Here is a 14,734-nt window from a genome sequence, read left to right on the forward strand (position 1 = left end):
AACCCAAAAAGGCTGCCCTTTAAGTTCATCTAAACATGGTTTCACCCGCATAAAATATGTTGTGGAAAAGCAGAGGGTGGAGAAGGCACCCACATGGCATATATTCCAGTCCCATACTCTCATCCTAGAATCACCTGAGATCTAGCTCCCTATCTAAACATCTCTTCCGCAGAGTTCTGCCATTTGAATTAAATTCTTAAGAAGAGACCAAAGAAGCTACTAGGAAGGTGGTGAACTGAATGAACTAAGGAACACAAAAAGTGTGGATATGTATGTATTCCTTATCTTACAATCCTTAATCTTTGTTAGAGTCAACACTAAAAGCAAGCCCCATTAGCTGCAGGCTTCACCACAAAAAAAGGTCTTCCAGTGTCTCATGCTTCAAAGACAGCTGAATTTTTTTAAATGCCAAGTTGTTTTTTGTTTGTTTGTTTTTTAATAAAAAGGTTTAAAAAAAAAAAACATTTTCAGCACTGCTGTGCCAACACAGGGATATCCCCTCCATTGTATGGGACACAAAGACACACATCAACTGCAAGCAGGGGAAGCAGCCTTCTCTGCCAGCTATTTTTAGCCCTACTTCGTCATGTTAAAGACCAAACTTAGGATAATAATGCTGGACAAACTTAAAAAACATGAATTTTTATGAAAACAAATCTGTCCTTTTATGTATAAGTTCCTTAACAGTGAAATCCTATATATTCTTCTGATCTTAATCTCAAGAGACCTATATACTCTACAAAAAAATTGTTAGCTCCTTCAAAAATATAGACTCACATGTCCTAAGACCGAACTGGTAGCCACGTTTAAAGACTGTTCCTCTCTTCTGAACTTCAAATCTTAATCTACTTTTAAAACATTTTGTTAGGGAGAGTCTCATCCATTTTTTGTTCTTACCATATCTTTGCTAACTTTAACAGAGTCCCTTCCCCCAAAGTAAAAAGACACATTTTTCAGCTCTTTACTCTCTGTCAGCTCTCTCAAGAAACCTAATACTGTGAAAATGATTCCTAACTCTACATTTCCAGCATATCACACTTTAGTTTAACTATTTTTCTGTCTTCAGATTGCATCAGCACCAACTTTTTACCCTAAAATTTAGTGTCAAAAACAAAGTCCACTGCCTCATTTCTGAATTACTTTCTATAAGAAACCACTAGCACCAATCTAAAATATTGGGAGCATCTTTTTCACTCCTCCAGTTGTACAGCTCTTCGAAGACTATGGTGTAAAAATGTTGGCTCCCTAGAAAAACAAAATCCTACTCCAGGTATAATGCCTCCTGACCTAGAATACAATTTCTCCTCAATCATCTAAAACTACCCTCTCGGTAACATTGTTCTCAATTGCTTCTTTGGGCTGTACACAATGTAACTGCACAAACACAAACTGACTCCAAGCCTACTCAACAACTTTCATCCATATTCCCATCAAGCTAACTTCCTAATTACATTTGTCCCGCACAACCTCCAATTCCAAAAGTCTTAAACACTTTACCTCCACCTATACCTTTCTTCCCAAAAGAGACCTTACTTCCCAGATTTGGTTCAGACACTCCAATTAGTTTTGTACAGTCCAACACCAACACTTCTCTAATAAAAAATATACAAATACATGTATATCTGTAAGGTACCAAACATAGTAATATAACATATAGTGTCATACATACCTCTTTCCTACAATTTTGTGCAACTTAGTTTCACTGCCTATACCATAAGTAAAAGCATCTCAAAGGCAGGGCAGCAAATACTTTGCTGTTTCTTTGCTACCCAAACATGCAATAAAACATTACCATGCTTTTTAACCAATTTATAGTCAAAGCAATAAAAATAAGTCTTAAAGTTAGTAAGCAACTTTGATAGAGTACAAATCTACACTCAAATTATAGTTTGCTGGTTTGTCTTCCCTTCCTGCCTGAAAAACAGCCTATGCCAAGACTAGATTTCTCTTTCTCCCATCTTTATAAAACATGGGATACATGACTTCCTCAAGGTCTCAAAAGAAGATAACAGATCCAGAGACATTTGCTTTTGATTTGACATCTAACATCACATCTACTAATCAGTATTTTCATGTCATTACCCATTTAAATTAGAACTTAAGGTTCCTTACAAAAGCATAACAAGCACAAATATATAAAGAGAAACAAAACAGCTGGAGAAGTTCCAGAGGCGGTAAAATGACCAAGGGATCAAAGTAATCATTCTAAGACCGACACAGAGAGTCAGGAAAGACAACGGTAAAGAGGAATAATCAAAATCTATAAAACCAGGAAAAGATGAACTCCAGCTTGTCCTAGCACTTCTCAAAACAAAAACTCTGGATATGTCTTGGAACTTTAAAGAGACAGATTTTGGACAAATAAATGAAATGTTAAATAATTCAGGGGCTAATAAGCTTGTAGAACTCACTACCTCAAAGGAGAAAAAGTACAGATGAAAACACTATTTGAGAAAGTTTTAAATAAATTTAATCACGATCCTGAAAGGAGAAGTTAGCACAGACAACCCCTGGCTTACATTCATTACTACAAAGCTTCTCTCAGCAGTGGCTTCAGAGGGAGTGAGCCCACACTGTTGCCTGGAGGAGCCACAATTCTCAGTATAGTACTGCCTATGTTCTGTTAAATAAAATGCCACCCTATGCTTAACCCTTAAGGTCTATATAAATATACGAAATGGTAATTACTTTCTTGCATCTCAACTTGGCACTCTTGGGAGGATACCTAAAATGCATATCAAAGATTTTATAAACTTCACCTTAAAAATCATTCTTCAAAGAATTAAATACCAAAAAAGTTTCTCCTTGTTTGATAGTGAAGTAAAGATAACTCAAACAAGCAAAGTCTCAAGTCATTCTGCCAAATAAAAAAAGTGCTAGCAATTAGGACATACGCTACTCAAAAATTAAAAAAAAAAAAAAAGCATTTGGATAGGGAAAAAAATGTAACAACTTTTATAAACTGGTTAAAGTACTAGATGCTCTCCCCCAAGTAAGTCGTGATTCATAAGAACTCAGAATTTCCTGAGTAACAAATCTGTTACGAGCTCCTGGCACAAAGGAACTGGACCGAGGAAATAAGGTAAAAAACTCCTGTACCAATAGGTACTGAAATGAAAATCCCTCAAGGAAGACTGCAAAATAAGAAAGGAATTTTACTTTCAGGGGTTCACAGGGTAAAAGGTTCCCTCTTGAGAACCCTAATAAGAGTTGCCCCGAAACAAAAACCACAGCACAGTTTCACACCCGGTGTACCAGGAAAAGGTGTATTACAGAGATGTCCTTTGTGTGCACATATGCTTTGGCTTCCTCAATTTCCTTTTGCCAATTACCGGCCAGAAAGGCGCAAGTGTCCACTCTGGATAGACAGAACTCCTCTAAGAGAAATCTGTAAGTTTGCATATTACCCGTACAAGGGGCTAAAATATTATAAAACACAGGACTACCCAATACCTTTTCCCCGCTGTAAAAATAAAAATGCACCCTCTCATCTATACACTCCCAACACTCCTGCAAAACATCAGCAGCACTCCACGAGGACGAACCGGTATCCTCCCACTTTCTACCCCTCGATTCCCTTTCCCCCCGCCACTCACACTTTAGGGAAGAGCCGTGGCGCTGAGAAAGTGGGTTGGTTCCCTTCCTCCTTCGCTCTGAGGCGGCAGCTACGGAAGGCTCCGGCACGTTACTGAGGAAGAAGCGGTGCTTGTGTCTCTAAGCCAGGCGGTCACCCGGGTCTCTTCCGCGCTGCCGGAGCAGAGGAGGCGGCAGCGGCCCCGCTTACCTCCTCTTTTCCTCTTCCTGGGTCTCTTCAGGCTGTGTCTTCTGCCCGCCCTGGGCCACTTCTCCCGGGACAGTCACGTCTGGGAGGCTCCAGATTTTGCTCTTACAAAGTTTTCCTCTGGGCTGAGGCTGCAGCCGGCCCCCCGGGTCCCCCCCGCCCTCGGGGCTGGGGCGGGGGAGGGGGCTCTAAGAACTCCTCCCGGAGTTCTGCCGAGGAGCCGGGGGGCCGGCGACTGGCCAGGGGAGAAGACCCCCTCCCCCGCGAGGGGGCTGAGGGGGGGGGAAGGTAAGGAAAGGACGGCGGCGCCGGTCCTGCTCTCCCCGCCGCCGGGGCCGCCGCTTCACATCGGGGTCCCCGCCCCCCCGGCCGGGGGGTGGTTGTTGAGCTTGGGTCCCCGGCTCATACACTCTGGGGCAAGATGCTACGGCCCCGGGCGGGTGGCCGAGGCAGCGGCGTGGTGGGGGACCCGGCCGGCTCCGCTCGGCGCCGCCCCCGCTCCCGGCTCCCGCATGTGTCGCTGCGGCTGGGACCCCCTCCCTACACGTTGGGGGTCCCTCGCCCCGCGCTCCGGGACGAGACAGAAGCTTCGGCCCCTCCTCAGCGTCTTCTCACCGCGGAGAAGCTGACTAGTCCCGGCCCGAGGTAGCCGCCTCCCTGCCCCCCAGCCGCCGGCTCCGGCTTGGGCTCCGGCGTGTGCAGCCGCCACTGCCGGCCGGGAAGGTGAGGGGGGGAGAAGTGGGGTGGCCGCGGCTCCCGCTGGTCCAGGTCAGGACGAAGGTCTCGGCGGTGGCCAGTGCACGGGGGCTGGGTCTCTCAGATGCTCCCTCGCTCTCACGCTCTCCGCTGCGGTGGCGGTAGCGCCCGGAGCTCAGCTCGCTGTCTCGCTCGCTCTGTGCGGGGCTCTCGCCTCACTCCAGAGAGGGGCGGGAGGAAAGCGGCGCCGCCGGATGACGCAAGTCACCTAGCAACCGCTCCCCTCACCCCCTCCCTTTTCTTTCCGCCGGGACGTTTCCTCCGCGGCCTTTTTTTCCCCTTTCTAACCACCCCGCCCTGGGTGACTCTGGCGCGCTCTGATGACGCTAGAGGGGAAGAGGAAGTCGGGGCTCCGCGAGCGGGTGGGTGCGCCTCGGGACGCGGGACTAGCCGCCGTTGCCGCCGCCTCTACGGCCGCGTCAGAATTGAAGAGAGGAAGGGGAGGAGCCGAGTGGAGCCTAAGCTGCCGCCTGATCTTACCCCTGACCCGACGGTGGCGGGGAAAGCTCGCTCTGTAGCGGTTTCCTCCAGGGCAGGTGGTGACTGCTCCTTTGGGAGCAAGGAGGAAGGCCCAGGCCGCGCGGCCATGGTCGGGCGCGCACCACCCGAAGGTGAGGCATTTAGCTCCGAATGGGCCTTCGAAAAGCCAGACTGAGCGAGAACTTGTCCTACAGCCTGAGCCGCTGCACCTGCTCCAAGGAGCGAGCGCCCCACCCTTCCCGTGGTGTGGGGCGAGCCTAGCACCCGATAACGTGTGGTCGGGCCGAGCAAATGTTTGGTGAATTAATGAATGCCTCCCTCTGAGGCACTCGCGGAGTTCAGAGGAGTTGATGGAAGTGCAGGCGTTTTGTAAGCTACGTTGTATTGTAAAGATGAGAGTGGTAATACATCCCTTATCCCCCCCCACCCCCCACGAAAGGAAATAGGGGTGCGGTTTGAGTACGGAGTCACAACCTGGGTCTTTAGTGTAAAGTGGGGGCGAATTGCCAAGACAAGGGAAGGAAGCATCCTCCCGGAGATTGTGGAAAGATTTTTTACTTTTTCAGAAGGAGATGTTAGTAGTATCTCAGTTTTAGGAACCATTCTTGCTTGTATGAAGCTTTGGAGAGCTGATCTTGGTTGGTAGTAAGTGTCCATAACCATCATCAAGAAATGTTGGCCTGTGTTTCAGGCCTGACTCAAAAGCTATTTCATTTCTAAAATAAATATTATTACTATTATGCAGCTTTTCCTACAGATGTTATTCTGGAAAGTAAATTCAAATAAAAACTCATGAGGTTGAAAGTGTAGTTCTCTAGGAAAAGAAATTTTAAGATGAAAGGATCAGAATCCTCAGAATCTGTCTTGAACCTGTCCGGGTGAAGAGCGTGAGACTGAGATGAAAGCAGCAGCAATGATGAAAGGAAGCAGATTCCAGAGTTCTTGTCGCTGGACCCTGGCACACCCTATCTGCTCTCCAAGCAGCATTAACGGATATTACAAGTCTTTCCACTTCAGGGAATAAGGAGCGAGTTTTTATAGGCAGACTTTGGAAGCTCAGGGTTTCTACCACCACCATATGCGAACAGTAGACTAAGGAAACTTCTAACTGGGTGAATCCAAGGGCTCATTTTTATTAAAATGCTGCAGAAAAATTGATGGGAGTGGTAAGTGGATGTTGCAGAAGCAAGAAGAGTCTCACAAAACAGCACTTGCCGAAGTGTCCTTGAATCAAAGTTCCAAGAGCCAGGTTAGCGATCCTGCTTAAGCTGCTGTGGATTTGACTGCCTTGTCATGATCAATGCCCTGCCATGTCCTTCCAAATAAGACTCACAGGGAATCTGGCCCCCAAGTGCTAGCCCCACATGGCTACAAAATAAATCTCTATTTGGTTCTGCCCCCTCCCTAATTTCCTGGTGGATATAAATGAATAAAATGCCCAGATTTAGGAGATTCTGTGAAGCTGAGCACCTCAGATTTTAAGTTCTGTGTGCTTTGGATAAAAAGAACGCAAACACCAGAGCTCTGCAACCCAGCAGAGGACACCTCCAGGAAAGTGTGTACTGTACCACATGGGGTTTTTCAGTAGCCTGATCCATTTTCATTGTCAGTGGCTCCACCTTAGAACCTTGGTACTGAGAGGAAAGCACTCAGGAGAGCCCTCATCCACCTACTTACGAAGTAATAGCGGCACTAAACTTACTGGGCAAAATCCACCCACATCACCACCCAGTACGAAAACTGGAGGAAACAGCTGGAACTGGCAACTAGAGAGGAGGAAGTTCATACATTTCTGACTTGGTCTGCATGTCTCTTTAGTTATTATTAATCCGGAGGAGAAAACACCTAGTTTGTTCAAAATTCCAAAAAATCTGAAATTTCAGGTAACAGTTCTTTCCCTGCTTCATCAGTTTGTTTGTGATAAAGATCTGCATGCTATGTTAGAATATAACAAAGGGATATTTGTAGAGGGTTCTTTTCTCATGCACTTGAAAGTGAGCTATTATGAGAAACTATTTAATCAGTGTTTTATCATCCCACATCAGTGGTTTTTACTGTCAAAGATTTCATAAGCTAAATTATCTGGTAAAATTTCTAGAAATGCCATCTAAAAAGTCTTCAATTACTTTTAGCATTTTTATTGTGAGATATACATTAAAATGCGTATAGCAGTTATTCGGTGTAATAAGTAGTTATAAAAGAAACCTGCCTGTGGCCAACCAGGTCAAGAAATGGAACATTGCCAGCATTCTAGAAGCCCCCCTGGTGACCTTCCTGAGCACAACTCTTTCCCTCTCTTTTAGAGGTAGCCATTATTCTAACTTTGGTGATAATCATTTCCTTGCTTTTCTCTATTGTTTTCTCCTAAGCATGCATCCCTAAACAATATGTTGTTTAGTTTTGTCCTTTCTGTTGAACTTTATTAAATGGAAAAACATAATGTGTAATCTGTTTGCTTGCTGCTTTCGCACAACGTCGTTTTTAATCCGTATGTTGTTCAGGTTGTTCATATAGTTGTAATTTGTTCATTTTAATTGCAGTGTTCCATTGTAGCAATATTCCATAATTTATTATTTATTTAACCGTTCTATTGTTGATGGACATCTGGATTGTTTCCAGTTTGGGACTGTTAAAAATGCTGTTGTGAATATTCTTTGTATGTATATTCCATCACATTTATATCAGTTTCTGTATGGTATATACCTGGGAGCTGTTTCTAGAGGGTTATACTCACGCCAGCCATGTATGTGAGCCCCATTGCTCCACACCCTCATCCCCTCTCAGTATTGTCCATCCTTTTGCCAGTCTAGTGGATGTATACTTGTATGTCATTATGGTTTTAACTTGCATTTCTCTGATTGCTGAGATTTGAGCAATGTTGTTATTGAATTCCTTTTCACATATCAACTAGCCATTCGGATTTCCTCTTGGGAAATGGTTATTACCTTTTTCATGCCTGATTTCCCAATATAAGGCTCCCTTCTCCATCTCCCTCTGCTGCTCCCCCTGCTTGTGCTCACTCTCTCTCTCTCTCAAATAAATAAATAAAATCTTAAGAAAAAAAAGACCAAGACTATATTTTATTTTATTTTTACCTTCCAAATAATCCCATGCTTTCAACTTTCAGTGCTGGAATTTCTCATGGCAGTTTTGGTTTTTGTTGTGATTTTGTTTCCCTCAAGTATGTAAAAGAGATTTTTATTCTCTTGAATCTATGTAACTCATTTCTGTTCTTTGTTACTTTGTATGTGATAGGCAACTCTGTAACAAATTATTTCCCCAGCACAGCATAGGGTTTGTTTGTTTGTTTCATTTCCCAGTTTCATTCATTTTATAAAAGTCGCAGTGACTTTCTCTTTATTTCTGAAGTCCCTGCTAAAATAATGGTTTGTTGGGGTTTGTTTGTTTTTTAATTTCACTCAGTAATATAAAATACATACCATACATGTCGCTACCTGGCAAATTTCCCCAACATACTCTCTTTGGTCGTCTTTATCATTTCCATATCTGTCAGTTCTTTGTGTAGAATCAGTGATATTTTCTGATTTCTCATCTTAAGATGAGACCCAGAGAAATTATTTTATGTGGGGTCAAAAAAAGCAAGTAAAGAGGATGCCTGGACTCCACCCCAAGTCTTCCAATAAGTATGCTTACCATTATATCACACTGACTCAGTCTTCTGGAGCAGTAAATAAATTAATTCCAGTGGTCTATAGATTATTGTTCACTTCCACATGGCAAACCTCTTATTCTATCATTTTAAGCCTAATAACAGCTTTAGGATCAGATTAAGGGTGATAGAAATAAAAATAAATAAATACAATTTTTAAAGATTATTATAATTTCTAAAAAGGGATTTCATGGATACTTGTTTTAATATCCTTTTTTTAAAAGATTTTATTTATTTGAGAGACAGAATGAGCAGTGGGGAGGGGCAGAGGGAGAGAGAGAAGCAGATGCCCTGCTGAGCAGGGAGCCCAATGCAGGGCTCAATCCCAGGACCCAGAGATCATGACCTGAGCTGAAAGGAGACGTTTAACCAACTGAGCCCCTAGGGGCCCCTGGATACTTGGTTTAAAAAAATAAGGTTTCCCCACTCTTTCCTTCACTAAGCCCGCATCGCCTCTTCAGAGAACCATCATGCTTCCTTAATATCTGAGAAAATTATTACACAAAGGAAAGCAATGGTTAGTGGTGTCAAATAATTCAGGAAAGGGTCTTATATTTAGTGCTCAGCTCCCTAATAATTTCATAATGCTGTTAAAAATGTTGACTATCAGAATATAATGACATCTGTAAATCTGAGAAAAAATCAGCCTAGAAAACCTCTATCAACTGCCTGATGAGATCACCCCTGTATTTGCCTTTACCATCAACTGGACTTGCAAAAAGATTGACTGTAAAAATGAATTATAGATGACTACTAGTTTTAATAGAAAATAAATCACTTGTAATCTTTGATAGTTTAACCTCGGAGTTTCAGAAAAATTCTTCCTTTGGTTTTGTCATTAGTCACAAAGTATTTTTATCTAATAAAATCCTACCAAGGTAGGATTGGTTGTAACTTAACCCTGGAGAGCAAAGGCTTTAAAATTTTCTGGCTTGAAATTCAAAGTTGAGTTACTGAATTAACAGTAGGGAGTTGCCAAAGGTACCAGATATATAAATATTGTCTATTTTTACCATAACTTCCAAAATGCAGGGATATATAGAAAGTGTTAGAACATCTGTCATAAGCATAGACTTTTCACATTTACTTCACAATTCAGTGAACAAAAATTTATTTATCACCTACTACTTCCTAGCACTTAACCAAGTGCTGAACATATAATGGTGAAACAGACCTAATCTCTAGCTACATAGAGCCCACAGTCTCCTCCCTAGTATGTGCTGGGTTTGATACTTGACTCCAGTCACTACCATCTAAAACTATTCGATCTATATTACCATCTGATGATCTATAAGTAAATGGGTGACTATGTTTATTCTCTTGGTAAGCAAATAAATGATCATATGCTAGAACCTTCGATCTTACCGTCATTTTTCAGAATTTCATTATGACAGTTTTTTTAAAATAAAGAAACACTGAAACGTACTATAATGCATGTTTATTTACTTAGATTCAGTCATTGTTAACATTTTGCTATATTTCCTTTAAGCACTTTTTCCTGAACCATTTGAAACTAAGTTGCAGGCATCATGTGGCTTCTCTCCAAGTACTTCAGCAGGGATCACCTAAGCAAAAGGATATACCTAACCTCAATCTTTAATCTGACCTAAGAAAATTAAGAAAAATCTATATCTAAATATATGATTCATATTTAGATTTCCCTAATTGTCCCAAATAGTTTTTCCAGTTTTTTGGGCTATACTTGACAACACTGTATAAGGTTAAGGTGTACAACGTGATGATTTGATGGACATACTTATAGTGCAATACTTATAACAACAGTAAGGTTAGTTAACACATCCATCACCTCGTATAGTTACCTTTGTGTGTGTGTGACGACACTTAAACATTTCAGATCTCTCTTAGCAAATTTCAAGTATAATATTTTTCATAGCTTGTGCCCTCCCCCAACCTGGATCCAATCAAGTTTCACACATTGCATTCTTCAGTCATATTTAAATGTAAATATTTTTAGAGAAACTAAAAACTGGACTCTCCAATAATATTTGGAAATAATTGTTTTACATTATGTCATTTCTCTCTTTAACAATGTTATAAGTCTAAGAGCATTAATATATTTTTAGTGGAGGATGGTCTCCCTTTATTCAGTAGCTTTTCACTCACCTTTGACATCACTTAGTGCAGCTTTAATAAATGGGGAACCCACTGAGATACTGAGCATTCCCCTATTTTCTGAAAATAACCTATAATATTTTCTTAGACACTGCTTCCTTCCACATTTGCCCCACCGTGCTTTTCCTGGAAAGCTCTGATTTTTCTCCCATCCAAAACCCTTATTACCCCTTTTCCCTCTCCTTGAATCTGTCTTAACTTTCTAGAAACCCTTTCCAGAGCATCTAACTGCACAGTTCTTATCTTCTCTTATTCTCTACCCACCTTTCAGGCTACTGTAACCTCTTCTTAGCTCTCCCAGAATCTGCACCTGATTTCCTTTACCAAAACCCTCTCACTAGGAGTCCTTAGCATCAGAACCCACCACCACGAGTATTACCCAGCTGATTCCAAAGGAAGAAAGGGGCATAACATTTGTCAAGAGCTTAGAATGTGGGGTGCCTGGGTGGCTCAGTCGTTAAGCGTCTGCCTTTGGCTCAGGTCATGATCCCGGGGTCCTGGGATCGAGTCCCACATCGGGCTCCTTCTTCGGGGGGAAGCCTGCTTCTCCCTCTCCCACTCCCGCTGCTTGTGTTCCCTCTCTTGCTGTCTCTGTCTCTGTCAAATAAATAAAATCTTTAAAAAAAAAAAAAGAGCTTAGAATGTGCAGTTGTTCAATCTTCACAAAACTCTGCAACATAGGTGCAAGATGCCCACATTCCTTATTCCTCACCCTGACCACATAGGAAGACTGTTTCCCAGTTTCCCTTGCTATTAGGCTGGGGCCATGTAATTGGTCTGGCCAGGAGATGTGGGCAAAAGTAAAGTGGGTCATTCCCAGGCTTGATTCTAAAGTCTCCTGTGAGACAATCAGCTTGTGACTTCTCTCTTGTCTACAACGCTTAAAAGCAAAGGATGTTAAGATACCGGATCACATGTATCACAGGAGTTCAGATTGTTTGGTTACTACGTAGAGGAGTTCTATCTGACCTCAATCAGACAGTGAACTGAGCAGAATATAAAGTTGTATTAAGTTTCTGAGTTTAATACCAAGTTTGCATTTAGAAACATAAAGAATAGCAAGCCATTGTGTTAATATTCTGGTCCAGTGAGGTTGGGTTATATAAGCTTTTGCGACCTGACATGAGAATGCAACCCCCCTTTGTTCAACTGTTTTTATAGAAACGTGAGTTCTGAGTTCCAATCCAAACTATAAAAGAACTTTTAGAGAGAAGAAAACAAAGACTCTAGGGATTGATTCTTCCGTGAAAGAAGTACCGCATATTAGAACACCACTAGCCTTCAGGTATTTGTTTAAGGCTGCCTTTTCAACAAATGGGCTGCCATTTAAAAGATGAAGAAATCCTCAGTTTTTTCAGCCTTTTATTCCAGGGTTGACATTTCTTTTAATAACCAAATAAAATGTCACGGCCTACCATCTTATATGCCATGAAAAGTTCAGAGCCAGCTCTCTCCACTGTAGCTGGCTTGTCCAAGTTATTTCAATGCTGTGCCCCGTGCTGGACACTACTATTTAAATTCCTCAACATGAGACTGTTCTATGTAGTGGACTTTCAGGTTGAGAGGTAACAAGTCGTTATCATAGTATAAGAACCAACTCATAGTACAGGAAACAACTTCAAAATCAACGTCAGATACAACTTTTCCTAAAACTGTTGGCCAACTGCAACCTGAAGGATTTCTTTCACTGCGTATGTCTTTCCTTAGGTCTCTTCCCATCACCCTATATTTGCTACTCTAATCCCCACATTCTCCCCACATCCCTTCAGAACAATCTCCTTAAATACAAGATTCCTTTTATTTCATTGAGCAAATCATTCAACTCTCTTGGGTCTCCACCTCTCACAAAAAAGCCCTTCAAACCCATTATTAATAATGTACACAGATGCAAATAACAGAAAACCCAAGTGGCATAAACACTGAGAGGATTCATTGTTTCCCTTCATGAGAAATCCTCTGGTCGGGAATCCAAGATTGGCATAGCAGCTCATAATACCATCAGGTACCCAGGCTGCTTTTCTTTCATTGCCATCCTTGCCACACTGACTTTTATCATCAAGCCTGTGGTCTAATGAGTCACAAATGGGCGGGTGGCCATTCCTCAGGAGTCACACTTAAATTGCAGACTGGAAGGAAGAGGAAAGGGTGGTGCCTGTTTGAGGAAACATTGATTCTTTCCCCAATGTTTCCAGCACACTCCCGTTTAGGTCTGACTGATAGAAGGGTATCTTGGGTCCATGCCTAGATCTAAAGAAGGCTGAGAAATCTTTTTGCTGGGCATTGTGGCCCAAAGTGAGGTTGGAATTCCATTAATAAGGAAAGTGGGAAGAACAGATAAGGAGTAGGAAAGTAGCAGTGTCTGACGCGCTTTGTCTTAGTCTGTCCTGTCTGCTATAACAAGAAACCATCGATCAGGTGGCTCATAAACCACAGGAATTTACAGTTCTGGAGGCTGGTAGTCTGAGACCAGGATGCCAGCATGGTTGGATGAGCGCCCTCTTACAGGTCACAGACTGTCGACTTTTTGTAGCCTCACATGGAGAACAGAGAACATCAACCACTCTCCTAACTCTTATATAAGGGTATGAATCCCATTCATGAGGCCTACACCCTCATGACTTCATCTACTCCTAATTACCTACCAAAGGCCTTACCTCTTAATACCATCACATGGCTGCGTGGGAATGGGGGGCGGGGAGATGGGGGCAGTAATAAGATATCAACATGTTCAGTCCATAACACCCTTAGAGATGTTTTTCTTAAAAGGACGATGTACTCCAGAGATGAAATGCCATTCTCTAAACCCCAGAAATAGCTACCGTGTGTTTTTATTTGAAATAGCAATTTTCCTTAATGTTTTGCATACAAATATCAATAATATGTAGAATCTTCTTTTTTTGCTTCTTGTAACAGCTTAAAAATCCGAGCAATTTAATTTCAAGAGCATTTTTAAATAAATGAATTTGTGATCTCCAGATGGTTGGCTTTTAGTCTCTTACATCATCATTGCAAAAGACATCATACCAGTGGCATTTTAAAGCTCTTTTTTTAGACCTATGTCTAAGAATGATTAAATTTTCGTTTCCCTATTAAAACCAAAAATAACCATTTTTATTTATTTTCAAACAATCTGAAACTTACAGGAAAGTGGTAAGTATGGTTTAGAGAACTTTTTTGTCTTGAGCCATTTGGGAATAAATTGCCAACTTGATGTCCCATCACCCCCAAATACTTAAGCGGGTATATACAGGATATTCTCCTACATAATCACAGTGCAGCCATCAAAATCAGGACATTAACCCTGATGATTCCTACCACCTAATCCTGGGACCCCTCCCCCCATTAAATTTCATAAGTTGTCCTAGTAATAACCTTGATAGCAAAATAAAGGATACACTTCAGAATGTGTGTTGCGTTCAATTGTCACATCTCTTTAATCTTCTTAAGTCTGAAATGTTTCCTCGGTCTTTCTTTGGCTTGCACAACTTTGATACTTTTGAAGTTTACAGTTAGTTCTTTTGTAGACCATCCCTCAACTTGGGTGTGTTTCTGTTTAGCAAGAATATCACCAAAGTAGTGCTGTTACTGCGTTTCATTGGGTGCCACTCAATTGGCTTAATCATTTGATTAAAATGATGTCTGTCAGGCTTCTCCACAATTAGGTAACTCCAAAATAAAGTTATTATTTTTTCCATTTGGAATTAATAACTATTAATTTTGTGAGGATACTTTTGTGGAGATACTTTAGCTCTAAATAAATATCTTATTCCTCATCAAGCTTTCATTTTACTCTTTTGTTGATATCAGTATAGGCTCATGGTTCTCTCTCTTGATTAGTGAGTTATAATCTGTTACTATTATTATTTATTTTGATGCTTAAGTTGTCCTATATTTGGCCAGTGGGAACCCCTCCA

At 41.8% G+C, this 14,734-nt stretch overlaps 2 protein-coding genes across 3 annotated transcripts in view; one reads left to right on the forward strand and one right to left on the reverse strand.

The window, feature by feature from the left end:
- FBXW7 (F-box and WD repeat domain containing 7) overlaps positions 1–3,921 on the reverse strand; it is a 220,440-nt gene extending 216,519 nt beyond the window's left edge. Inside the window, exon 1 of one of the 2 annotated variants that reach the window (XR_003520709.1) lies at positions 3,597–3,921. The gene's annotated coding sequence lies outside the window, so the exon portion shown is untranslated. The remainder of the gene's footprint in view (positions 1–3,596) is intronic. The other variant, XM_027598471.1, reaches the window with a different exon arrangement.
- LOC118356746 (translation initiation factor IF-2-like) lies at positions 3,478–4,737 on the forward strand. The gene is made up of 2 exons (XM_035726344.1): positions 3,478–3,547; positions 3,659–4,737. Exons 1-2 carry the CDS (start codon positions 3,478–3,480, stop codon positions 4,408–4,410), a joined length of 822 nt encoding a protein of 273 aa, XP_035582237.1. The 3' UTR covers positions 4,411–4,737.
- Positions 4,738–14,734: the final 9,997 nt, after the last annotated feature.

This window comes from Zalophus californianus, chromosome 2 (genome assembly GCF_009762305.2).
Source record: "Zalophus californianus isolate mZalCal1 chromosome 2, mZalCal1.pri.v2, whole genome shotgun sequence".
In the NCBI taxonomy this organism is placed as follows: domain Eukaryota; kingdom Metazoa; phylum Chordata; class Mammalia; order Carnivora; family Otariidae; genus Zalophus; species Zalophus californianus.

Excerpts from the sequence above, each read along its gene's own strand:
- LOC118356746 (XM_035726344.1), top strand. The coding sequence starts at position 3,478 with ATGCACCCTCTCATCTATACACTCCCAACACTCCTGCAAAACATCAGC. Across the intron at positions 3,548-3,658 it reads CACTCCACGAGGACGAACCG|GCGGCAGCTACGGAAGGCTC; the intron begins GTATCCTCCCAC and ends CTTCGCTCTGAG.